This window comes from Dermacentor albipictus, chromosome 10 (assembly GCF_038994185.2).
Source record: "Dermacentor albipictus isolate Rhodes 1998 colony chromosome 10, USDA_Dalb.pri_finalv2, whole genome shotgun sequence".
In the NCBI taxonomy this organism is placed as follows: domain Eukaryota; kingdom Metazoa; phylum Arthropoda; class Arachnida; order Ixodida; family Ixodidae; genus Dermacentor; species Dermacentor albipictus.
The window spans coordinates 98,147,970-98,174,845 of NC_091830.1; the positions used below are offsets into that span (position 1 = coordinate 98,147,970).

The 26,876-nt window shown below is 46.0% G+C and overlaps 1 protein-coding gene and 1 pseudogene across 5 annotated transcripts in view; one reads left to right on the plus strand and one right to left on the minus strand.

The window, feature by feature from the left end:
• LOC135897289 (uncharacterized) overlaps positions 1-26,876 on the minus strand; it is a 40,797-nt gene extending 13,921 nt beyond the window's left edge. The window contains exons 1-5 of one of the 5 annotated variants that reach the window (XR_011508857.1): positions 25,940-26,068; positions 24,220-24,609; positions 19,442-19,544; positions 7,862-8,456; positions 5,856-5,973 (exon numbers count right to left, since the gene is read on the minus strand). Coding sequence is in view for 4 of the 5 variants with exons in the window: in XM_065425896.1 (XP_065281968.1) it covers positions 7,862-8,456; positions 19,442-19,544; positions 24,220-24,606 (1,085 nt within the window). In the remaining variant the exon portion in view is untranslated. The other 4 variants (XM_065425896.1, XM_065425900.1, XM_065425897.1 and 1 more) reach the window with 4 other exon arrangements.
• Positions 9,449-10,525, plus strand: LOC135897311 (CD63 antigen-like; annotated as a pseudogene).

Genomic DNA, 26,876 nt, shown 5'->3' on the forward strand with positions numbered 1-26,876 from the left:
GTCTGTATCCGCGAAAGCAGTTGTGCATGTGTCAGGCAATAGTATTGCGTCCAACGTAGTGGTAACTTCGCGTACGTATAGTAAATGTAAAGTGCTGAATCCTGTGGTTTCATGAAGCGCAGTATTACAAGCGAATGTATAGACGGACCTGGTCCCAGTTAGTGTAACCATCGGCGACGTGTATGTACAGCTTATCAGCAATTGTCTTGTTTAAGCGCTCGGTCAGGCCATTGCTGTGCGAATGGTACGCAGTAGCATTTCGGTGTGCACTAGTATTTCGGCACACGGCTTCGGCACACATGCTGCGCTGTAAAGGCTGTACCGCTATTCGTGATGGCTAGGGCTGGTGCACCACGCCGGATAACCGTGATATGAACGAAGCATAGGGCAGTGTCGAAGGCAGTGATTCACTGAACTCCCTTGGTTTCACAGTACCGGAAAAGATATTCGGTGGCGACCACAATCAATTCGTTGGTAGTAGAAGACGTCGCAAAAGGACCAAGAAAGTCCATAGCGACGTCCTCAAAAGGAACCTGTGTGTAAATAACAGGCTTGAGAAAACTGTCTGGGTTGCACAGGCAGAATTTTGCGGCGTCGGCAATTACGTTACCTCTTCCTATAGTGCTTCAGGGTCTTCGGTAATTTAGTCTATTAGTACAGCTGACGAATTCCGCTCAATGTGCGTGTTAGGCCCTAGTGAAGACGGTTCCACGTGACAGGAGTGTAGGATCTCCTCGCGGAGACCCTAGGGGGTACATGAAGGTGTCTGGTGTCATTTGACTGGTATCTATACTTGTAAAGCACGTCTTTGCCGAAGCAAAACTATGACACCTAACGTGCGAACACTCGAGGAGCTTGGGAGTTGCGTGCCTCAACGGATTCGATGAATGTTCGAAGCTGTAAGTCTTCTCACTGCTGTTGCGCTAGATTAGATACTGCAAGAGCAGGGAGCAAACCGCAGTCATCTTCTAGATCGGTACTGCCAGTGCCAACGCGAGCGCGAGACATACAGTCCGCGTCGCTATGTTTCTGTCCCGACTTGTGAATCGTAGCATCCAACTCCTGCAATCGAACGCTTCGCGGAGCTAGATGTCCTGATGGATCTTTTATATTCACCAGCCAAAATTGACAATGGCGGTCACTTACGACACCTAAAGGCCGGCTGTAAAGGTAAAATAAAAACTTCGATATGGCCCACATGACGGTCAAACATTCCTTTTCTGTGGTAGTCTAATTTCCCTCTGCAGATGGTAAAGTGCCGCTGGCGTACGCAATAACTCCTCCGACACCTCGTAGCTGCACAAGAATAGCACCAATGGCAACGTTGTTCCCATCCGTGTGTAGTTCCATATCGACATCCGTGCCAAAGTAGCTCAAAATCGTAGGAGGCAGAAGGAGGGTTTGGAGCTCTCTAAAGGCGTCTGGCTGTCCTCACGCCCAAACAAAAAGGCGTTATGCTTCCGAAGCAAATTTAGTGGTTCCGCGAGTTTTGAAAATGTTTCACCAGAGCGACAGTGGTTAGCGAAAGGTCCCATAAAGTGGCGGACATGCCACTTGTTTATAGGCGTCGGGAAATTCCAGCGTTACAGAAGACGTGGCAAAGGAATTTCAGTTCCTCCTAGGATATATACCATTCTTCAAGTTTAAGGGACAGACCAGATGTACGAAAAGCCTGAAGTAGACTTTTAAGTCTCTCGATGTGGTCTTTAAATGAGAAGACTACGACGTCATCTGAATATACGAGGCAAGATTGCCAGTTTAGGGCAGATAACACAGTGTGCATCAATCAAAAGCCATCATGACCGCGAGATTCAGGGCTGTCATGATATAAGTAAAGTACTTTTGGTATCAGCGTCCCTGGTACAGTGAACTTTCCATCCTCGAAGTGCAACGGCTCATACCCTTCCCATAATTTTGTCAAGCTGACCATCCATGTGCAACCTCAACCCGCCACCCCTGGACCCCATTAAGGACATAATAAAGTTTTATCTCTCAACTGCCAATCGAGATGGGGTATCTGCATCTGTAAGATGACTACCTGCATGGTGAGAGACCTCATAGTCGTATTAGTGAAGTTCATTGACCCAATGGGCCAGATTCCCTCTGAGCTCTGAGATATATAAAAGATTGGTCAGTTCTTGGTGATCAGTATACAATTTGAACTTGCCTCAGTCGATGTAGGAGCACAAGTAAAGGCGCAAGTTAGGCAGAGCAATTAAAACGGCTAGTGCTTCTTTCTCAGTTGTCGAATAGTTCAACTGAGTACGGTTGAATCTATAGGAGTAGTACCCTATAACTCGCAGCTGCTGATATATTGGTTATATATTGGAACTTGGTTATATTGGCGAAATCTGCAATGAAGTCCCTGATGTGACCTGCGAGTCCAAAGAAGACTCTGAGGGAGTGAATGTCATGCGCCTTTGTTAACTTCGTCATCATTAGGACGAACTCCTGTTTAGTGTCCTTGGTAGCTCCGTCGAACACTCTTCCAAGGAAAACTACCTTTGACTTAAAGAGCTGCCCTTTCTTCTCATTTATCTTGAGGTCCGTGTCACTCAGCGCTTGCAAAACTTTCGCCAGATGTTTGGAGTGTACCCCTCTTCTGACCGTGAGTACACTCGTATATCTTCAATGGAAACGTTGCAGAAGTGTCTCAAGAGTGGCTTATAAACACCGTTCATCATCTTTTGAAACCACGCTGGAGAATACTTTCGTCGGACTCCCAGTCGACAACAATGAAAATGCTACTTCGTGGCGGTACTGTAACTGTACTATCAGCCGCACGCAATGTTGTTCGCTGTGATGTGCATTTATTCGATCGTACAGTATCTTGGATAGATAATGTGACGAGCAGATTCCGCAGTTTGATGGTGGCTTGATATTCCCGTAGAAAATTCATCTCAAATATTATTCTTCGCGAACGATGAGGCAGTACGATGAAAAAGCCAATAAAGTTAGAATTGCGGATTCCAATTCTGGATGTGGACTGCTCCGTCGGTTTTACTAGACGACCGCCGTCTGTGCGCAGCTGAGGACCTTTCCGTTGTTCCCTTCCGCAGCGCGGCAGCTATTTTACCATTTAGAACAGAATGACTGGCACCAGTGTCGACGAGAGCAGTTACTTGATGACCAACAACATAAACAGTTATGTAAGCCGTAAATTTGGCATCGCGGGAGAAGTTGGGAATTGCTCGGTCGCTGGTCGCTTGCTCTTCAGTCAAACGTTGCATCGAAGGAGGAATTTGGGTTTCACAGACGGCGGCTTCACCCCCACAGGTTCCAGTTCTTAGTTGCCCCGAGATGGGCTGGAGCTACTGCGGCCAACAGAAAGGAGGTACTGTTGCGGCTAAGGAGCAGAGCACCTAGGAGGCAGTGATCGCGACTGCCCTCACTGTGGAGCCGCAAGGTGATTGTGTCCTGCCGGGTATGCCTCAATTTCTTGAAGGCAGTTGCGTGAAAGCCGCATCTGAGCCGCATCTGAGTGAAAGCCGCGGAGACCCTATTGCCGGAACGTACCGTCTTTGAAAAAATGACGAGCTTTATCACAGTAGTAACATATTGGACAATTTTGCGCCGTGCGTCACGCATTTGCCTTCATCTGTCGAAGGTCACTCTATGTAGCCGTACTCTGAGTTGCAGCACAAAGAAACAGCGGTGCTGTCAGTCTCTTCGGGTACCAGATGCCGACTATAGTTGGCGATGGCGCACACACCACTTCGGCACAAGCGACCAAGGTGGGTGCGAAAGATTGTTCTACTTGCCGGATCTCGTCAGCAACCACGTCTGTAATAGCCGTCACATTCGGTTGGAGCATTGTTCCTTGCAACTTTTTGAGTTGTTTCCTCACCACACGCCATACGAGGTACGCGAGGCTTTCATTCTTGGTTCTGTCGTGAGGGAGCAGGCAGTGAGTGGCTGTGAGACGCTCATATTGCGACGACCGCTGCCGAAGCACCCTTTCCATGGATGTTGCCTTACGAAGGAGCTCTGCTACTGTAACAGCAGGGTTACGCACAAGGCCGGCAAAGAGTTGCTCATTGACTCCACACATAAAGAGCCGCACCTTATCATCGGACATGGAGGGTCCAGTGAAAGAACCGAGGCATTTCTTCTCGACCTTAGCAGCGCTCTCGTTTGACTTCTGGTATCGTGACACGGGGGCTTGCTCGGCTAGTTCTTTCCTTTGAATGCTGCCGTAGGTGTCGCGAAGCTACCACCGAAATTCCTGCCAACTCGTCAGAGAGGACTCCTGGCTCACGAACCGTACCGCACTTAGTCCTCGAGTGCAAAGTAAAGTTGCGGGTCTTCTTAGTGTCATCCAAATCATTGAAGCGGGCGACTCATTCGAGGTCACCCAACCAACCTTCAACGTCCTCAACTTAGTCGCTGTGGAACGATCCTGCCGTTTGTGGCGCGTGAACAATCAACGAGAAAGGAGCAGCTTAGGGCTCTCGTGTCTGTCCTGCTGTAGTGGTGGACATTCTTCTCATTGGGCTTGCCAGCTGATTGAACTGAGGCTGATTGAACAGTCCTTGCAGGCGGCGGTTTCTTCGGGCTATATGGGTTGGGAAAGCTAGTGGAGTCTGCAACTCCTCGCCCAGATTGCCTTGGATATCAGGCTAGTCCACACCTCCATCAATTTGTCGTGAGAGGAAAGATGAGAGAAGTCTACTGCCAGCGAACGGCTTTACTGAAGTGGCAACAACCACCAACGTCGTTCGCGTCGTCCTCTACATCTAGCCAATCCGCAAATTGGCAACCGGGCTGATGATGATTATTATTATAGAATTAGACTGCGTAAGACGGGTGACAATATGCAGCAAAAAAGTTGCTGTTGACTCAGGTTGAAGGAGACAGAAAATGGGTTATATACCGGGAGAGCAAGTTTACGGTCCAAATACTGGTTCAAGCAAGGACAAAGGCGAAAATGAACGTTGGTAACTAAAAATGCAAAAAAAAAGAAAACCGCACTTAGTATATTTTAGAACCACATAGTCAGGCAGATTGTCTGCAACAATACAACGCCTTTTCTTAGAAGATGGAAACAAACTGGAAGGGGATGCAGCAATAAATTATTGGCGAAAAATAACCGCCGAATCGCTTCAAGGAATTGGCGAGGTCGAATCGGAGAAAAGAAGATCATGAACCCGAACCAGATGCAAAAGGAGCCGGCACTGCAAATTTCGATTGGAAAAAAGCCGAGAAGAAAGCCGCTAAGCAGATAGTCACAGGGTTAGTTGACGTTCCTGTTAGGCTGGTTAATGAACTGGGAACAAAAAGTATGAAAATTGTCTTGAATGCAGTAGAAAAACACGTATAATAAAGCGAATACTAGACAATTGGCGACAAATTAAAATAAATTTATTATTATAAAGGTAAGGGTGGAAAAAGCAATTAACTCATGTAACTGTTGACAATTACATCGATAATATACTAGTAATGTATGCAAATAAATTCAAACCCCAGGCATGCGTAGACAATACTGGTATATTGGGGAAACTTGAGAATATCTTCAGGACTTATAGTCGTCTGAATGGTAACCCACTTATTCTTAGTGTATTCAAGCATACAGAGAATAAAGGAGGCCATTCTGTGGGGTATATTTAGACATCACAGGAGCGTATGCCTACGTAGGCCCAATATATTGTGGGATGTTTTGGAAGGAGAAAGCTTAGGCAACAATTGTATAGAGCTTTCGAGGCAGATTTACCTATAACATATCGTTTGCAATGAATGGGAAGTGATGACATAGGAGAAGATAGTTGATGTCACGAAGGGACCGGGACAAGGGTGTTGTTTACGGTAAACATTATAAGGATGGCAAGGGCACTAGAAGGAACCAGTATCGGTTTTACCTGCTCATACAAACAGGCGGGTGCAATTGTAGAGGAGCGCAGCTTCCAGGTTTGATTTATGCGGACAACATTGCGCTGCTTGCCAAGAAGCTAATTGCTATGCAACGTCTCACTATATCTGTGGACAGAAAGGAGAGAAGTTGAGAATAAAATTTAGCGTAGGAAAATCAGGTTTTATGGAATTCAATGAAAAACAGTGAACAGTCAGTGTAAATAAAAGGCCAGGAAATGCATCGGGAAAAAATGCAAATACCTTGGTGTATGAATGAACTAAAGAATTATAGATATATAGAAACACGGAAAACAATAATGATAAAGGGGCAGATAAAAGTGGCCACACTGACACACTGTGTGCTGTATGAATATAATAGGTACGAGGTGCTCTGGGGCATGTGGAAAGGTATAATGGTTCCTGGACTGACATTTGGAAATACGTTGGTGGTAATATGGAGGAGTATTGATGTGAAAGAAGGTCAGAGTTAAATTAATTTCGAAAGACGGCTCTTAAGTATGAAAGAATGTAAATGGGCTGCCATTGTGCTCAAATATTTTCACAGGCAAGATATTAACTCACACTGCAGGAAAGTAACAAGGAAGATTAGCAGCAATTATGTGACCAGTTCAGTAAGCAACATCGCAAAGAAGAACGTTAAGCGCAGTCAGAGATCTCCTTGGTGGCGGCAATAGAAAGAAAACCTGCTATGTGTAACTACCTAAACGTAAAAAGGAAATCAGCAAAGAAACAATTGATAATAACTCAAAGGCAATCACTTTCCTTTTCGAAAAAATATAATGACGCCTTAGTACATATGGTTTTAAAGCGAAGTACACCAATGAATAAGCTTCTGCTTGCGTCGGAAAAGCAAGGGAAACGAATGAACATGTTTTAGGCTGTCGGTTTAGATTTATTTTGCCTCCTTAAGGCCCTTAAGTTGCGAGATAGAAAGGGTAAACATGTCCGCAATAGAAATTAGTAAAATGGAATTGGTGTTTGGTGGCAGAAAAGAAGAGACCACAAAGAACAGAAGCGTACAAAAACAGTATTCTAAATAGTGGTTCACTAAGTTTGATAACCCGCCGTGGTTGCTTAGTGTCTATTGTGTTGAGTTGCCAAGCACAAAATGGCGGGATCGGGTCCCAGCCACGGCAGCAGTGTATCGTGGGCGTGAAACGCCAAAACATCCGTGGTACTTAGATTAAGGTGCTCGTTAAAGAACCCCTGGTAGTCCAAATTATTGCAGCGTCCCACAGTACGGTGTGCCTCATTTTCAATTGTGTTTTGGCAGTTACAACAGCAGAACTTAACTTTTTATTAAGCTTGATACTGCGAATTCATCGTGTTCCCAGTTAAAAAAGATAAGTAGAACATTAAGCAAACTAAGTACACGAGGTCGGTGACACAACGCACCATCCCGTTTCGAAGGGAACGGTCATAGAATCTATCCAGGCAAAGAAATCTCGCACCTGCAGCGAAGGTTTGTCCGCGTCTTAACATTGTGCATATGGAGTCCAGCCACTGTAAGCTCATATGTAGAAAATAGCACGTTATTTCGTGATATGAAGCAAAGAAAAAGATATTTCTCCCCTACTGGTATTTCTACTACAGGAAGTACTTAAGAAATATCAACCTATACATAAGATAGTGTCAAATCGTGGTACCTGTTACTAGATACCGTGCTTCTGGTGCACTGCTTTCTTTGCTTTGCCTAGACAAACATCCCCTACTTTATAGAGTGAAACTGTATTTTTGAAGGTGTCATTATAATCAACGAAATCACCACTAAAGGGCACATCACGACGTCAACGGAGGAACACGATCGTCGCAGTCATGCAGCACTTGGCACTGGAGTTGCTACTTTGTAGCTCCCCAGATGATAAAACTGTGTCTGCCTTTCACATCGTATTGGTGGATAACGGCGCATTGATCATTAAGATCAGATGACGTCATTCACTTCCAAGCAAAAGAGCAAAGCGAATCACGTATGCCACGACGCCATTAAGCTTACTCGTCAGTGGATAAAGCCAGCCTGTCGTTGATGCCACGAGGCGGCGCTTCAACCACCAGAAGCAAGCAAAATGCGGCCACCAGGGATGCGAGGAGCACCGCCAGCGCCAGGTATACGGCCATCGCATTCTGACTGGTGCGACCAGCTGAAGCACCGTTCTCGCCGTAGTCCGCCAACTTACCGCTCTCCTGGTCTTTCGCTCCGTCTTTTGTTTTAACCGTACCACGTGAATCGTGTTCCGCAGCATGGTCTGCCGGAGCAGCACACAAGCCAGCCGTCGTAAAGGTCGCCAGAGCCCCTGGCGACGTCACCACACCAACATTAACGTTCCCTTCGTAGCCGGGGACTTCTTCTGCAGGACCGCTCGAATTCACTTTTCCCAATACTGCCGCTCTTCCCGCGTTGTTAGTCCCAGCCACAAACCCAGTGGCGTCCTTCGCTAGGTTCATCTGCACCTTGATTTGGTTAGGTTTCGTCTCACCGCCATTGGCGGCGAAGTTTTCACCGTTCGGTGTCCTGTGACTAGATGCAGTGCTTTGTCCAGGCTGGGCTCCACCTGCAGTGGCTCCATGTACCCTACAATGCTGAGGCTTTCCTGCGGCGACAACACGCGGTTACTGGAACTCGGGTATTTGCTAAGTCAAGAAATACTTCACATGTGGTGCCGAATGTCAAAACGAGACATCAAAAATTATAAGCCAGAAGAGCCGCTCATTGAAAATTGATTCAAACTCAATTGCAATTGAACACGAGCATGAAAGTCAACTGCACTAACAGTGAAACTGCTCACAGAACTGACTAAAAAGCATTTTTTTTTTGCTTTGTCGACTCACTGGGACTGTACAGTTTATCAAAACGAAGATCGTACACGGCATGCGTGAAGGCAAGCAGCAATCTTTCTCTGGCATAGCGCTTCCGGTGAAATATCTCGCTGTATCAATTCAGCCATTCACGCTGATTGACACTAAGGTATGGTAGCCGTAATGCGAGCAATGTCGCATTCTCTTATCAGTGATAATATGCAAAATAAATATCCGCGCGGGAAAAAAGTGTTGTTCTGACACTGATGTCTTCGCATTTTGAAGCCAGAACCATTCTGCTTTCTACCTGGAATTTTCTATTTATAGCCAAACGAAGGTACTGTTAGGAAACCACTCGCCAGCAATATTTTGGGCAGGGAATCTATATTAGCAAATAGTTCGATAATCGATCGGCTGAGCCTCAAGGCGCACACAGCATGTCAGAAAAAAAGACAGTCCTTTGTGCCGGTACACAATGAGAACCTTTCGCTAGTTGCCATCCGAAAAGATATGCAGAGAGCACACCAGATATCTTAATACGTTTCAACAAGTTCCTGTGACTGCAGCTTCCCCACTTGCAAACGCGCATAATAATCGCACTCTTCGCAGTTTTTGTACAATAAGCCCTGAACAGTCTAGATTATATAATGTACCGATACCAAATTACTACCCACAAGCCCCCAAATCAACATTGCCAATTGTCGCCCTGTTGAAAACAGACACATTGCACAAATTTTGTTACAGTAATTAGTAGATGTAATTCATGCACAGCGATAGTTCTGCCACCATGGGAATGATGGCAAGTACATGGACTTGTCTGGTTTTTGTACTTGTGGATTCAGGCGTTCTTGTGTCCTTGCTTTTACGCCTTATCTGTCTTCATTTTCCTAAATTTCAAGACGATCTATACTTCTATATGTGCAGAATATTCTGCGAACGCACACAATCGCTACTAATTGCAGCGGTTCAACCTGTCGAGGTGGCCAAATTGAAACGCGCCAAGCGTCTCAACAGGCTGGCTTGCCCGCAAAAATATTATAAGGGCATTCTATGCCTCTTGTCGATCCATGTGTCAGTGGCATAGGTCCGCAGTACGCTTCTTTTGGGCTTTCTTCTGCTGTTTTTGTTTCTTCGGCGGAATAGCTTAACTGCTTCAGCTCACTACAGTGAATTCGTCAAAAATGGCATTTGTGAAGTACTTCCTCTTCGCCTTCTATGCCAGATTTGTTCTCTGTGGTATTGCCTTGATAGCCGCCACTGTCATGCACAGCCCTAAATCCACAGAAGCCTTTCCATGAGGGCTATCTGCGTGTACCCATGGCCATTGTGACCTTGGTGGCCTCCGTCTTTGCGCTTGCTTTCCTAGGATGCTGTGGTACCACCCGGGAGAACTACCATATAATCAAGGCGTTCAGATGTGCAGCTGACCATTATTTTGATCTGTGAACTGGGAGCTGCCACATATGCCTGCGGACCAATAATTGAGCATTCCATAAGGAATGAAGCCACTAAGTCGACCGAAGAGTACCACGACAACACTGATATGAAGCATCTCTGGGATGACATCCAGAACAGCTTGCATTGCTGTGGTGCCAAGAGCACTGCTGACTACGGCGGTAAGCTCCCTCAGTCATGCTGCCCGGACAAGCCTAAATAGTGCAACGTGTCGAAGGCATACAAAAGAAACTATATTGACGTGCTTCTGGAGAAGTTTAATTAAAAGATTCTTTATGTCTGAGTGACTGTCATCGTCATCTGCTTCGTTGAGGTTGTCGGCATTGGTTTTCGGTGTTGCTTGGCAAAAGCTATCAGAACATACGAGGTGGTGTTGGACGACTTTTCTCCAACCGTTCTGTTCTGGTGACGTCTTATTCTGCCAGTCTGTCGTCAGGTTCTGCACTTTCCTCGTTAATTTACCTGCACGCTTCAAGTTTTAAAATATGCTGTGTTAAGCTTGTGCCAAAACGAAACGTAGTTGTCCACTAGTGCCGCGAAGATTAATTTCCCAATAAAAAAAATAAGCTTGGATACATTGAGTGCCTTACGATCAGGGGACAAATATTAAAAACCTCCCTGTGCAGAGTATACATAAGATCGCTGTTGGCATATGGCCTGAACATAACCACCAGTGGCAAAGGTTAGCTTCATAGGTGCCTGTTTACCACGATCAATGTTCTTTGCCAAAACTTTAGCAGCCACTCTAATTTGGCAGGTTTGATATTAGCATTTTCCTAATAGGTTAAATGCAGGTTTTTTGATGTCTTCTCTTGCGATAGTTACAGTGTGATGCTTCTCTATGGATATTTATGCTTTCTGCCTGGAATTTCAAATGCCGCACTATTGTTGTGTTCCACCACTACTGGTGGCTGGATAGTTGGGCGGCATTTCAATTCTATCTACCGCTGTTTGTCAAATGCTGTGTACTTATGACATATAATGCAATCTGTACAGAAAATGTTGACTTTAGTAAGCTACTTCACATTTTGTAAGATAATATGTTCTCTTCATGTAGTTACCGGTATTATTTGCTTTTCCTCTTTCTTTTAATATCGTGCTGGCTTTGGCAGTTTTTTTGCGCCGTCGCTTTCAAGTTACTTGAACCCAGCTGAAAGTAATATGTATTACTGCTATAATATAGGATATTTAATTGTGTCTAATAAAGCAATGTAATAACTTATCTTTGCGCTTTCAAGTGGAGTAAAGCCAATAAATGTTTGTGATAAAAAGAAAAGCCACCGCGTCGTAATGATTTCAATATCAGGCTTCTGTCCTAGAGGTCCTGCATTTGTATCTAGCCGCCGGACAATTTTAATAATGTTTGTTTATTTGTTTAATGCACAGTGCTTAGTTTAAAATGACGAATTTAAAGAGTCAAGGAGCCCTTTAAACCCAGAAGGACAATGTTTCGGCATAATCATACACTTCCCATTATTACCATGCTGGCATAACCGCACTGACTGCAGCTTTCCTAGACACTAGTGCCAGAGTCCCTCTTGCAGTTATTGTACGAAACTCTATGAAATTGCATGCCTGTTTAGCACGTATGCGTCCTGTCAAGCGTTCTCTTTGATTTTCCGCTTCCAAAACTAAATATTATCTTTATAAAATGGTAGGCATGATACTTTTCACGTGTTCTCATACACCTGACGTTGGCGAAACTACCTGGAGCCGACGGCCTTTCATCGTCCCAGAACTCAAGGCACTTTCCCCAGTTTAGACGACTTCCTGCAGCTTCACGATAATGTTGCACTATATCAAATTGCTTGATTTTCACTTTATCAATGCAAAACAATATGACATCAACCACCCAGCCCAAGAGTATTACACCTGACACGTTTAATCTAAAGCCACGAAAACCTTCATTTTCCATACCTGGCAAACACTTGCTCTCAGTGCACGGGCACGGGCATAAGTAATTGAGACACGGGAGCTGTGTGGCGAACTACGTTCCAGTGCCCTTTAGCAGTCCCGTGGGTGTGGAACAATCGGCTTCGCGCCGGCGTGGCGTCGCTCTCATAGTGAGTTAACTCGTGCTCTCTTTGCTTGCCCGGTGATCGGGTCGTCATTCGCTGCTTCGGCGGCTGAACCGTCGCTTGCGTGATGTCGCTGATATCCCAGCTAGCTTGCCTTTGTCTCGAACGCATGTCGATGGCGCGTGTGAAGCACGGAGTTTCATAAAATTACGAGTGGCAACTGCTGTGCTAGTGCCGTAGGGAGGTTGCAAGCAGGGCAGTTCAGCCAGCGTGGGTATGATGGGTGGTAGATGGACTTGGCTAAACTTCGTCCTTCTGGATTTGAACTGTTTTGTGACTTTGGAAAACATAAGTTCTCATTAGGTATCGCTGTATAGAAATTTAAGTAAACATTATTCATGTTGTCCGACTGCAGGATTCAAACATGGGACATCTAACTGAAAAGCCGAATATTGCAAGAATTAACCACGGACGCTTTTATTTTTTGCTTTACTACCTATCTCTGACAAAGAACAGCAATACACACAAAAAAATTGCAGGATACAATTACCACAAGGTATTGACATAATCAGCCAGGCGGGGGGCTGGACAAGGATTTGTGTGACGTTGTTCTGGCTGAGCCCATGTACAGAGCCTTGTATAGTGGAGGCCGTGGAAGGGACGTGTTAACGAGAGTAAAGGAAATGCAAGTTGTGCCAGGGGTTAAAACCATTTTCATTTAAGCTACACACTGGGGCGTTGCAAGTAAGAATGTTTTTACAGGAAAATGGCTTATTTATTCCATGGGGATCTTACTGCCTTATTTTCAAACAAGCGGAAACGATAGATTATGTTTTTCTTCATTGTTGGGGAGGGGTATTTTTTTAGATATACTGCAAAGAACGATAAAGCTAAAATGTCCACTTGACCCTCATGGAATACGGTATCTGCCCGTTACTAACGAGGATGAAGTTCCACTTGAGTTAATAATGTTCATAGGCCGCCATAGTGTTAGGCGCTCTCGAATGGCAGGATACTACTATGATCCCGACGCACGACCTGTGCGCATTTATTTCCGTAAAACTGTGCATCCGTTTTGCTGAGATCTTGAAGGCCACTGGCTGAGTTGGTGTCAAGGCTGTCAAAGCTCTAAATGAATTTTAATGTGATTAACCCACGGACGCCTGGAGAAGCGGAACCGCTGGAATTAGCAGCGATTGTGAGTGCCTACAGAGTCTTATTACCTTCTAAATTAGACATAGTATCAATTGTTTTGAAAGTTGCGCCAATTCAGGCCCTAAAAAGCGTAACAAACTAAGTCACAGGAACTTCGGAAACCCAAAACACGAAGGTAAGGCAAATACATGTTCTACTCATCATTCGTAGGGTGGCTGAACGATCGCAGCACCAGTGCTCCCTCTTGCAATTGTAGGAAACCCTATGGCGTGAACTACATAAACGGCTTAGCGAGTGTCAAACCACTCTTCTTCCCCCATAAGATGAAGTGGACATGAGGGAACACATTTAGACACCCTAAAATTACTATGCTACGACCACCATCATTCCATAGCGAGTGTTCATGACAGAAGCTGCGGACGACAACCCGATCCACAAGTAAAGGAACAGATCGAGATGTTTCAACCGCCTATAAGCGCAGGACTACGTGCAAGTGGTGCAAGATGCTATCTATCTGCAAGTTATTTCAATATGCAGATGATACTGCACTTTTAGCCACACATGTGAATTTTCCAGACGGATTCTCAATGCTTCAAAATGACGTCGGAAAATTAATGGATTGGTTTGGTGCACATGTAATTCACATCAATCATTCTAAATCAAAGTTGGTTTGCTTCCATAGCCCACTTCTAGCGTGTTGCACTTTTTTCTTCACTTAATGTGCACAACTCTACATGTTATAATTCTTCCTGCGCTCCAACAAATTTTTCGAACTCTGTAAAGTATTTGGGCATATGGTTTGGTTTTAGTCTTCTTTTTTCTACTCGCTTATCTTACATATGTACCACACTTCGTAAAATCGTCTGTTTACTATACCGCATCAAAGTGTTTTTGCCCTTGTCTGTCAGGAAACGTTTGGTCAACTCGTTAGCCTACAGTGTGCTCTGATATGGGATTACAACATTCGTACAGCGTTCTGGTACCTGGCATCAATGTATAAATAGGTTGCTAAAGTGCATGTTATCAATGTGTAAATAGGTTGCTAAAGTGCATGTTAAGAAGTGTTACTTATGGCGTATACAGACCACAAGAGATGAACCTTTTTCAGACGATAAAAAATGACGAAGATGCGCTCACTCTCTATTCAAACAGTGCTGCTGAAACATTTCTGGACGGATACCTTTAAAGTTTCCACTGTGCCTTGTCGTCCTTTCCGTCATGCAACTGCCTTTTCAGTTCCACACACAAGTACCAGATTTGGCAGATATACACCGTTTTTTCGTAGGCGCCGCCATATTGCTAGTGCAGTGGCGCCGCCTATGAGCAGCGCCATACTGGCCTGGGTGAAAGCGGTGTTTTGCATGGCACGTATACGCTCGGCGGTAGGTTCTGGCGTTTGTTTTCGTGGTCGGGCGGTGTGTTTAGTATGATGTGCGCCTTCTACGTGGTAAACGGTTCTGTGAGACGTGCTGAAGTGGTTTAAGGCGTCATGGCCAGAGTTTCTGCAGTCGTTGAGGAGGATGGAACATGCAGCGCAACGTGTGCGCGTATATTTGAGCCTACAATCAGCCTCGGAGATGAATTGTGTATTTCTTTATTTTCCATTCACTAATGTGACCTTACTGCAATATTATCCTCTATTTCTAAGCTGCGGTTTAGGGGCCATGAAACATACACGACGATCGTAACAGCGTGGGTACCGTTCTGCTACGATAGGAGCTGTGTTCTTATACTTTGACAAGATCTGAAACTGTTCGCTGCAGGTTACATTTCGTGACTGCTTGGTTCGATGGATGAGGTTTCCACCCCTGACGCAGCATACCTTACAGTCTGAATTAAGTTTGTCCAGCAAAGGGACTGTTTATGAACTGCGCGAGTGTCCTAAGCAGTGGTGGGTGCTGGATTACAGAGGTCTTAGTTCTATGTACCGCATGGTCCAAGCATACGGCATCAGCGGTTACATATCTATAAACCTTATGCGAGGTTGTATTGCGGCCTTAGCCCGTTTTCCCTTGCTTTTTTGAGAAATAGGATGATAACCAATTTTTTTTGGGTGTGTTCGTTCCGTTATCTACGACGCACTCACATGTATTATGTAAATATTGTCGTCAAAAATAGCCATCGCATTCTTTTCACGCGATCCCTCTCATAGATCATGACTGTATAGAGGCCAAAAAGACAATGCCGAAACACACAGCTTACATATATATCGTGCTGAGCCACCAACCGCAGTGATCGCTATGGTGAGTAGCGTCATCGGCTTCATACAGGAAGGCTAGCGTAGACATATAGTAATTTCAAGGCTACTAGACTTGAACTGCGCGAGCACGATGGCGGTGATCACAAATATTTGATAGCGCCTGCCGCTTGGCCGTGCACTAGCATACGCTCGTATGTTTTACTCCCTACGCCAAGCGATCAGACAGTGAGCTTACTTATCATTTATAGCTGGCAATACAGAGACACCGGGTTTCTTTGTTGAATTAAAACCGATATAAGTAAAATAGTTCACAACACATATACACACCGCGACTGATATTGCGCGTACACCGCGGCCGTTAAAGCGCGCCACATATTGCGCCCCCAAGACATATTTCCGCCTACTGTAGATAACGATGCACCGAAAGGCTTCCCTGACGACCTTATATGAACGGACATGGCGTAAATTTCCCAAAGTACGACCTAAAAATTGGAGGACGCTTAAGCTTCGCCTTCAAGAGTGGGACGCGACAGCGTTCCCGTCGACCCGCCAAGGGGTATAAGACAATGCGCTACGGCACAGCGATCACTTACGATGCGCCCCGCATCGGACTTAGCGCCCACCTATCACGCGGTGAGCGTCGAGCAACGCAGCGTTCGGCGCGGCAACGAAACGTGCGTCTGAGCGAACGGAACGAACCAAAGAACTCGGTGTCTCGGAGGGGAAACGATCTACGCCAGCCAAACGTCGTGATCGGCACGGGCAGAGAGATAGATAGTAATCTAAACCGGGAGCACGGCGAAGCGTCGTCAGGGGAGAGGGAGTCCCGCGACGCGCCTGGCAGCGGTCCCAATGCGCGCGCGGCGCGCCTCCTGTCGGGGCAGCGCCGTACATTGAGAGGAGGGGGTCTTCTGTGTTTGCCGCAAGATGGCTCTGCGTGTGCGGAAAGCGCAGAAGAAATGCAGCGGAAACGCACTTCGCAACTCGTGTAATTGTGACTTCTGTACGTTACATGTTCATAATTACCGATATACACCGCAGTATAACTTTCCACGGCTCGTTTCGAAGGCAACACCGCATTCACTAGAGGCGCGTTTGCACCGCTTGGAAGCATCGAAGTCGTGGCTGAGTGGTAGCGTCTCCGTCTCACACTCCGGAGACCCGGGTTCGATTCCCACCGGGCCAATCTTGGAAGTTGCTTTTTATTTATGAAGCGCCTGCCGTGATTTATCGCTCACGGTCAACGCCGCAAACGCCGACACCCGACACCGACGCCGACGACACCGGCTTTTCTGCGACACGAGCTCCTTAACGCTATCGCGTTAAAACATCTCGAAATCGTTACGCAGCACGCGACAGCATTACCCTCAAGCAGCGCCGTGCCGGATCGCCCAAGCCAGAGAGGAGGAAAGGCTCTCCGCGTGCCCTATCCTCCGCGCCTGATGAAAAGGTCTATACTCGAGTCTTTTAGGTTCCGCATATATTCAATACTCTTCCTTCTGAGATTTCTTCCTGTAACTCTATACGCGACATTCGCAAAAATCTAAAGGCATTGTACACGGAATGATTATAGCCGTCATATTTTTATTCTTCCTGTCATTGTGAAACGTATCTTCGCTTTCTGGCTGTTCTTTTGTTTTTATTGTGTTTTCTACTTATTTTTTGTGATTCTCTTTTCTTTTGCCTTATACTTTAATCGCTGTCTACCTTAGTTTTCAATGTCGTCTTTATTTTTATGTCTTAAAAGAAGGTAAGTGAGGTGTTGTGGCCGAGTCTTGTTGCTGACTGCCGGGTTTCGCGGGACAAGCCACTGCGATGGCTTAGGCGAAGCTGATTTCTGTACATGTACTCGCAGATTTGATAAGAAATTATATTATTATTATTATTATTATTATTATTATTATTATTATTATTATTATTATTATAGAGGCTACAGATAACGAACACATTTTTGGCTGTGCTGCGATTTATTCGTTTATGAAGTAGTGTCGTGTGCAAGTACCGCCGTGTGGAAGAACGCGAGTTTTATTATATTTACAATTTCACTGTGAACTATGTAATTAAGAAAAGTAGATGAAACTCGGCCTAATGTTAGAGTCATCTTAGCACCTAATTGTCATGAGATTTGTTTTGGGATAGTTTGGATAAAGCGTGAGTTACAACTGCTTACTTTAACAATACTCCTCCCTCCGTAGACGGCTATGTACTGACAGCAGATGGGAATTCGGTGGGGTGTACAAGTTCACTGTGAACTAACTAATTATGAGAAGTAAATAAACTCAACGTAGTGATGGAGTCCTCATGGAGTCCTCAACGTAGTGATGGAGCATAATTTTTCCAAGATACCTACATTAGATCGAGAGCTACAGGGCGTTCGCAAGAAACTGGAGACGAAATTGTTTTCGTGTTGACACGTCGTGAACATGGATAGACATGGACCAACGCCGCAGGGTAGCTATATAGATCGTTGCTGTAAAAGCATGTAAGAGATCGATATGACCGGATCCCCTACAAGCGTAAGTAGTGGTACAAGGTAGACAGGTTTCCAGGAAAAAAGAATGCATTAAGAAGAGGCATACACTAATCCCAGATTTTAAAAGATTTATAGAAACCGGATTAAATCAAGCAGCCTAGGTGACAATTTGTCACAAGCCTGTTTAAAAGGGAATGCCAATTAGTCTTCACAAGAACCACGAGAGAAGATCACAGTCGGCGCATTGCGCGTTCCTCAGCGTCCGCACGCAGCCGCTTGCCGTGCATCTGCGAGGCCACGCACAGGCTTTACGACGGCTCCGCTAGATGGCGCCTAGTTTTCTTGGGGAAGTGCAAAAGAGCAGTCCTACTGCAGTACACTTCTCACAGATAACTCGTTTCGACGGTGGTGGTAAGTTGTGTCGCAATGTTGATTCAGTGCTAAACGCTTTACCTTCGACAGTCATCGTGAGATGAGATCTGCCGATTATAAGTATTGAGAGATATTAATCGCATTGCACAATTCATCTGCATCAGGTCGTTCCGCCTCTGACGAAGGACTCATTATTTACGGGCGACAAATAGTCAATGATTTTCTGAAAATTTATCCGGAGTCATGCCTGTCGATGGATTACCGTGCTTGTCACGCTGCCACCTGTTATTTCAGCTCTGCAGGTGGGAGTTGGACGCGGTAAGCAAAGGTTTGACGTCATCGTTGTTAGACAAGCCGATAGGCACACGCACGGAGGATAGCGTATTTACCTCACTAGGCATACGCCTAATTTTACTCATCCTGAAGCCATGCACACGTTTGCCCGGTGACACACGCGAGGGTAGGCGCTAACGTGTCGTCTGCCAAGTGCGCCAAATATGAGCCTATCAACGGGTAGGGACTAGCAGTGCGTCAACATCGCCTCGCAAGCAAAAAAAGGTTTAGTCAGTAGCAATAACGCCGCTAGAAACTTCCGCCACTCCTGCTTCCATCGCAATAAAAACACCAGAGGCCGGCGGCCTCTATAGAAAAATCGAAAGCTTAATTCTAGCGCAGCAAATTGCAACTGTTCCTGCTGCCGGTAAAAGGGATCCGCTGCTCCAGCTAAACTGCTCTGTCTACCTCATCGGCAGCAAACTCTACGCATCTACAGTTAAGTCGCTAACGATACGCCTTGCAATGGTGCATCCAGTGTCGAAGACATAACGTGATAGTAAGTAGACCATGCAAGCCCGAAAACAGCCACCAGCCACGACTGCTGAGCATTACATGGTATGCAACACAGAGCATTCGCCTGAGCCAGCATGCGGGCAAAACTGTTAACTTGTAGACGTTTCTGCCTATGCAATATGTAAACCCATTGGATCAAATGGTATATTCTGACGCGTGGGTATTTTCGGCAGTATTTCTTTTGTGTACAGGGCACTAATCACGGAAAACGCACGAAAGTCATCGGCTTGACTTTTTGTCGCCACAGTGTCTGAGTACCTTCTTCCCGCTTTTGGAGGTCCTGCAGCGCATGGGTCTGCTGGCTCAGAGAGGGCTGTTCCGTTGTTCTTGCCGCCTCGCCGACTTCGAATGCCGCGCCTTCCTGAAAGATATGCAGAGGTTTAAATCCCTGCATCGCCTACACCGTTATAGAGAGCGATGCTTCCCAATTCTACGAAAAATTCACAAGGCATAAGTATTGCTGTTTTGTGTTTAACTCAGCGTGCAATCTAACTGACCGTTATGTTCGGGATTTTCGAATATGAAGCTAAAACACATTTTTCTCCGTGAAGGAAACAAATAAAGCCGAAACGCACGCGAGCAAGCTTAATCGATGTGCTTAGAACACAGACTTATGAATAAGGACATCAACACATCATATCCTATACCGGGCAACTCATGCGCAGTAAGGCAAGCAGGTGTTAGAGAACCTGAGGTTGATGCTGCAAAGCTTAGCGCTTTTAACCGTTTTTATTATTGACCGGCTACCTTCGCCAATAGTATTTCGAACATCAAATTCACTGGAAACCAGCTCTTGCAAACTGTTTTAGTGCAATAACATTTCCTGCCACACGGTTTCAAAAGAAGTTGAAGCATGGCCCCTACTACAATTTTTTTTTAATTATGGGGTTTTACGTGCCAGAACCACTTTCTGATTCTGAGGCACGCCGTAGTGGAGGACTCCGGCAATTTAGACCACCTGGGGATCTTCAACGTGCACCTAAATCTAAGTACACGGGTGTTTTCGCATTTCGCCCCCATCGAAATGCAGCCGCCGTGGCCGGGATTCGATCCCGCGACCTCGTGCTCAGCAGCCCAACACCATAGCCACTGAGCAACCACGGCGGGTGCCTACTACAATTACAGGTATTAACATACACGCAAAATGCAGAAACCTTTTATGAGACTACCACTGGAATAACTTGAACAAAACCCACTGCATTTCAGAGGAAAAGTTAAGCTATACGAACACTAGCAACCAGGTTTTCGATTTAGACATTGGTAAGTTGGAAAGTTATACAAAATGAGAGCTCGAAATTTAGAAATCCGTGTTGCACCGAAAACAGATATCGCAGCTCTGTATATGGCAGCCGTTATTGCAACTAAAACTGACTAACTTGATATATGAATTTGCTTAGTAGTGTCATTTTTGAAATTAGACAATTTTCAACATTTATCAAAAACGTCTTGGCCCCAATAAATCATTTCCTACCTATAGTCACTATAGTTTATCTCTTTTTTTAAGTGTCGGAAACTTGATCCAATTCATCGCTGTGTTTTCAGAAACACATATTTCTCCGTTCCCATGTAGTTAGCTAGGGTTCCTCGAGCTTAAGTTTCCTCTTAAGATTGAATCTTGGTTTTCTCCTGCGGTCCACAACTTTATGATGATTGTTTTCATTGATCGTGTCTCTTGCGATATCGTTGTTACCCCAGAAAATTAGTTGAAAACCACTGAATCGATGTGCACTGCGCATATTTAATATAATTTCTTACTCTTACGACGAAGCCACATCTACGGTCAACAGTATTGTACCCAGACACTCAAAAGGGTGCGGGCCATGCAAATTATCAGCCATCCCTTCACCCCATGCCTTGGATGACTCTAGTTTTCGTACAGTGCAGGGTTGCTATCGTGATGGTCCACCATAGTACTACTACGACGCTCATTTCACTCCCTCTACTCTTAACCACAGCCTTTTAAAAAGCCTTTAAAGACAAACTTGTTCACCACGTGTCCTGTAACGCCACAGTAGCAAAGATCAATGGCGAAGCTGATATGCCGAATCTGACACAAGTGTCACGCTATTGATCAGCGGCTGTTTCTCATGTCAGGGTGACACGCTTTCTGGGCACGATTGTCCAGTGAATACTTATGACACCTCGGACTGACCCTTACACGTACTGTCTTGAACGCAGTGAGTGCTACTACACTATGCTCTTACATAAGTGGTGCCAAATGCATACGAACTGTATCTGCGTTTCCCTAATTGCTGTAGCGTGAAGGTAATAAAAGGTCTCCATGGTGTCAAGCACCAAGGCAGGAAAGCCTTCACAGGTGACCTCTACAAGGCACTGTATGTATATGGCGCGGTTTGGCCGTGACTATTCAACCGCATGGTATTGAGTGTGGCCATGTCGTAGTAGACTATCCACGTGTCAAATCAAGAATACAATGAGTAGACGAGAAAAATGCAGCGTAACGCGCCATAGGCTTATTTATGTCGAATGGTGAATTAGCATCATTACACAGACAGTCGCTAAGCACCTAAACGTCCCAGAACTTCATATATGGAAATAAACCACACATAGACCCAAAACAAAGCAAAGACTAGCGCTACAAGCAGTGCCTCTCTTGTCAACTGTGTTTCATATGGGTCTTGTCTGAGCACCTAAAACTGCTGTACATGTGGACATCAAAAAGTTTTCGAGTAGCTCCAGGACCAAAGGCGAAGAATGGCTCACTTGGCCTAGCACCTTTGGAACACGTCTGGTAGCCATTATACAAACCAATACGCTCGCAGTGTTTCATGTATATCGAGAGGCATGTGACACGTGATGTGTGCTTTAAAAGTTACAGTAGGCCTGCGCGCAACGACCACAAGCGAAACAAATAACAAAAAAGTAATTGTGGGGCTTTACGTGCCAAAACGACAATTAGAATATGAAGCACGCCGTAGATGGGGACTTCCGAAAAATTTTGACCAGCTGTGCATCTTTAAAGTGCAACCCATGCATGGCTCATGAGTGCTTTTCTATTTCGCTGCCATCGAAATGCGGCCGCCGTCAACAGCATTTCTCCCCGCGGCCGCACGCTGAGCAGTGCAAAGCAACAGCCGCCAAGCCACCACGGCGGGGGGAAAGAAATAGTCTGAAAAATAAGTTCTTCCTGGTATTGCAACACAAAAACAGAGATTGAGCGCAGACATAAGCGACACCACTTTATGTGTTGGAAACAGCACAGCATTTGTCCTGCACCTTTAGCTCGCAGCGCATTTTTTTTGTGCTCCTCAATACTATTAATATCTATCACATAGCCCACCTGACCGTCCTCTTACAAATAGAAGCTCGCATTAATTCCGCATTCATGCTACATGCCTGCTAGTGTAACCGTAGGAAATTTTAGGTGTCGCATCATGTTGTAGTTCAATAGCTGATAAATTGTAAATGTCTTCCATTACAAAGGATACGCTTAAAAAGATGGCGGTAAAGTACTCAGATCGAATTTCTTTAGAAATAAAGACACATGAATTTAAACCGGGACATGTAGCTTTTATCGCAAAGGCGCTATATCTTTAGTTATTGTAAACGAAGTATGTTTGCTCCAGTAAAATATCGTAATGGGCATTTATATCTGCGTAAACTAAATATTTCGCGGATAGCCCGGTCTTCTAGTATGAACACAGGAATAAGACTACGCCGTGAACATACCTACAGGAGAGTACAATATTGAAGTCGAGAGGCTAAAAGATGGAATATTATTAATATATAAAAGATAAACCTACCAAGGACAAAAACCTGCCTTCGAGTAGCTTGAAAGGGGTCGGGACCCGTTACAAACTAGCAGCAGGATACAAAAATAGGTTTGTGCAGTTTTCACTTACACCATCACTACGTAAGCAGCGCCCAATGCAATATTATAACCAAACAGAAGTGCGGAAGAAAATTAAAAAGTAAAGTATAGAACACACTGAGAAATAACTGGCGTGCTTTAGAGTACTGCAGTGTAATACTATATTAAGAGGGGCAGAAAATGGTTATGTTTATTATGTTTACTGTTGCGCTTTTGTGATCGCGTTTTTGCGCTTCAACGTTTGTAGAGATCGCCTTGTGCGCTATGTTTTTGAGATCGTACTTCTGCGATATTGACACTTGTACTTGTTTATCATCATCGGTTGACGTACCGCGTTTCACCGTCTAACAAATCTTATCGCACAGCGCCGGACGCGCTTGCATGTATCGGAAGTTTCTCAAGAGTTATCGATGGTTCTATCCGCTGTCTGTTGTCACCGAACCCTGTTTAATCTAATTTCGTCGCATGACGCGAACGGTGTAGAACTTTCTGGAACGCACGCGGGTCGCAGCTTTTAGTCTGGAACCTTCGATGACTCATCTCTAAAAGCCGACGCGCCTGACCTGCTAATGAGATTTTCGACGATCGCCGGCTGTGTTCGCCGCGATCATTGTGCTTTAAGTGTAACCTGCTTTTCAGGGCACAATTTCGCCCGATAAAGATTTAGTTTTGCCATTTACATTGTTCGTCATTTATAGTGCGTTCGTCACAGTCACTACCACGTGACAATATTAACCGTATGGGTCAGGCTTAAGTCAATCTTTTTAATTCTGTCGTGCTTACTCAAGCCGAAGCGGCATTCAGTCTGCCCACCCACCATGTGTTTACACTCTTCCGACTACCACACTTTACTTCCCAACAGGACGGCTGCCTTCTGCAAAGTCTTTCCTGGAGATGCTTGGACCACACTCAAAGTAAAATAAATATTGCGTAGCATAACTTTTCGTTAAGCGTGTTGGTCAGAGATAGAGCTACACTTGTTGTGACGGGAAAAAGCAAAGATGACCATATGTTTCTTTGTCTTCATTTTCTACCGCCATAATACATGTACAAGTATGTCCTACTAACTGGATCAAAGAAAGAAAAAAGCTGTAAATGCACTCTGGAACAAATGTCTAAGGCTTCGGGAAGACATTCAAGAACGCTCATCCCAAACACTGCAGCACTAGTTCAAAAGTCATCAGAAATTGAGGGTGCACCGTACCAATTGCGTTGTTGGTGGATGGGGCACGTCAACAGGGATCCAGATGACTGGCGGAGAAGTAGGCTCCGACGGCGAAAGGCCGACCATGCGCAGGGCGAGCAGCACCGCCGCCATGGATGACAAGCCCGGGTCTTGGGAAGTTGCCTGTGGCATAATCGACGGCAATGTAAACTGTGGCGTGATCTCCGGCACGCTTGGAACATCACTGCAGGCATCGAAGCCGTTTTGCGGAGACGGGTTGCCGGGCTCGGTCGCGACGGCAGCGCTAATCGTCAGACTTGCGGCATCGACTGTCGGTGCTTCTCCCTGGGTTTTGTCTTTCTTCTCGGTTGAGCCACTCGTTGCGCGTCGGCTATGACCGCCCTCAATGGGATTTGAGCCTTTCATTAGCTGGATAGAAAGCAACAGTTCGTGCATATGAGCAAAATAAAAATATCGTCAAGTATTCGTAGACTCGGACAACAGTACAACTATTCTGTCCGAAAGCGTTCCACGTGTTTCCCTTCGAAATAACCAAATCTCAGCATTTGCGCGATGACTTTGTCCGTGAATTCGACTTCGCTGCCTCCGACGTAGCTTCGTATTACAGCCACATATTCACTTAATCAGTGTGAAAGCAGGTTCGTATATTTATATAGGGCAGGTCGAGGGTGCTTTGCAAGAGGCCATCGATGTGACGGAGCGGTATCTAATCCCCACCGGGCTAAGGTGCTCGCCCGCTAAATCCGAGCTCTTGCTCTACAAGAAGAGGCCCAGAGGCGGTTCACACCGATCCTGGAAGCCAGCAGCAGAGAGCCACATTACATTATTCACCGGTAAGGGCTCCCCAGTACCGCGGGTAGACACTATCAGGGTCCTAGGAATGTTTATCGAGTCAAACGGGGCCAATGGAGCCGCCCTCAAACGCATTTGTTCCAAGACCGAAAGCGCCCTCGGCCTGATCCGAAGAATCGCCAATAGGTACTGCGGAATCAAGGAAGACAATCTGATCCGCATTATCCACGCCTTCGTGCTCTGCCACCTCGCTTATTCAGGGGCTATGCACAATTGGCTCGTATCGGAGCGCAACAAGATCAACGCCTTAATCAGAAGAGTCTTCAAGCTTGCCGTCGGCCTTCCCATGCGAACGCACACAAAAGACCTTCTCAATTTGGGAATTCACAACACGTCCGAAGAAATCGTTGAAGCCCAAGAATTTTCCCAGTTCGTCAGACTCTCCGGTACCCCAGCGGGCCGAGCCATACTTGGCAAGCTGGGACGTAACCCCATGGTCGTCAGTCTCGACGCTGTGAAGCTGCCCAGCGACGTAAGGTCCAAAATTTACATACACCGGGTGCCACGAAATATGCATCCCACCTACAACGAAGGACGAAGGCGAGCCAGGGGTAAAGCTCTGCTCGCCAGTGCCCGCTTGAACAAGGACCGAACATGCTTCGTAGACGCTGCTTCCTACGCTCAAGAAGAGGCCTTCTCCTCAGTGGTCATCGACTGTGATGCTAAAATCCTTAGCTGCGCTACCGTCCGCACTTCTAATTCCAGCGTTGCAGAGCAAGTTGCTATTGCTCTTGCATTGACGGACAGTGTACATGACACGATTTATTCGGATTCTAAGGCCGCTGTCAGGGCCTTTCAGATGGGAATGGTGGCTCCCCAGGCCCTACGTATCATCCAAAGTACCAAAGACATGAAACATCACTCTTTGGCCTGGTTCCCTGCGCACCTTGGGACCATTGAGGGTGCCTTGATCAACCCCAACGAGGAGGCGCACTCGGCTGCACGAGGTTTGACTGACCGTGCGCTGGGCAACGCGTCCTCTCCTGGGCGACCCGAGCCTCTCTGCTCGTACAACGAAATCTGCAAATACAATTATCTGTCAAGAAGAGTCCTACCTTCGCCGCACTCCTCGCTGTGCAGGGCCCAGGCAGTCACTCTCAGACTACTGCAAACAAGCACTTACCCGAGCCCCGCAGCGCTACACACAATGTACCCCGACCGGTTCCCAAGCCCGGATTGCCCTCTGTGTGGTGACTATGCGGACTTCGAACATGTCCTGTGGGGCTGCGCCTCTGCCGGTCCTCCTTTCACTCAAGAGGAAATGAAGAAGCTGATTAGGGCCCAGGATCAGACCTCTCAAACCCTGGCAGTCCAGAGGGCTCGCGACAGGGCCGTCAGGTTCCACCTGATGGTCCCCGAGTGGGCCTAGCCAGGTGGCGTGGCGTTTGCTTACGTCTCTAGTGGACAAAATAAAGTTGTTTCACTCACTCGCTCACTCACTTCTAGGGAAATGTATCCCGGGTGGCAATTACTTCGTATATTATGATATCTGGCCAATATAAGAAGAGAATAAGAATGAGAATAAGAAGTTTACTTACTTCATAAGTACACTGAGGTATACAAAGCGGTGGGAATGGCAGGATAAAAGCTGCATAACGGCAGCTTGACTAGTCCCACCTGCCCGTGAACAACATAAACTGACAATGTGGGCAGCCTCTTAAACACTGCAATATTAAATCTCATTACCGTTCCAATGAAGCACTCGTCTCTGTCAATATCTATAACCTAATTGTCTCGGAGTTCTTGGCTCACCGGTTAGGCATCAATCGCCAGAGCTGGCGACCCACGTAGACAAAGAAAACTTCGCTTGCCTCTTCTTTTAA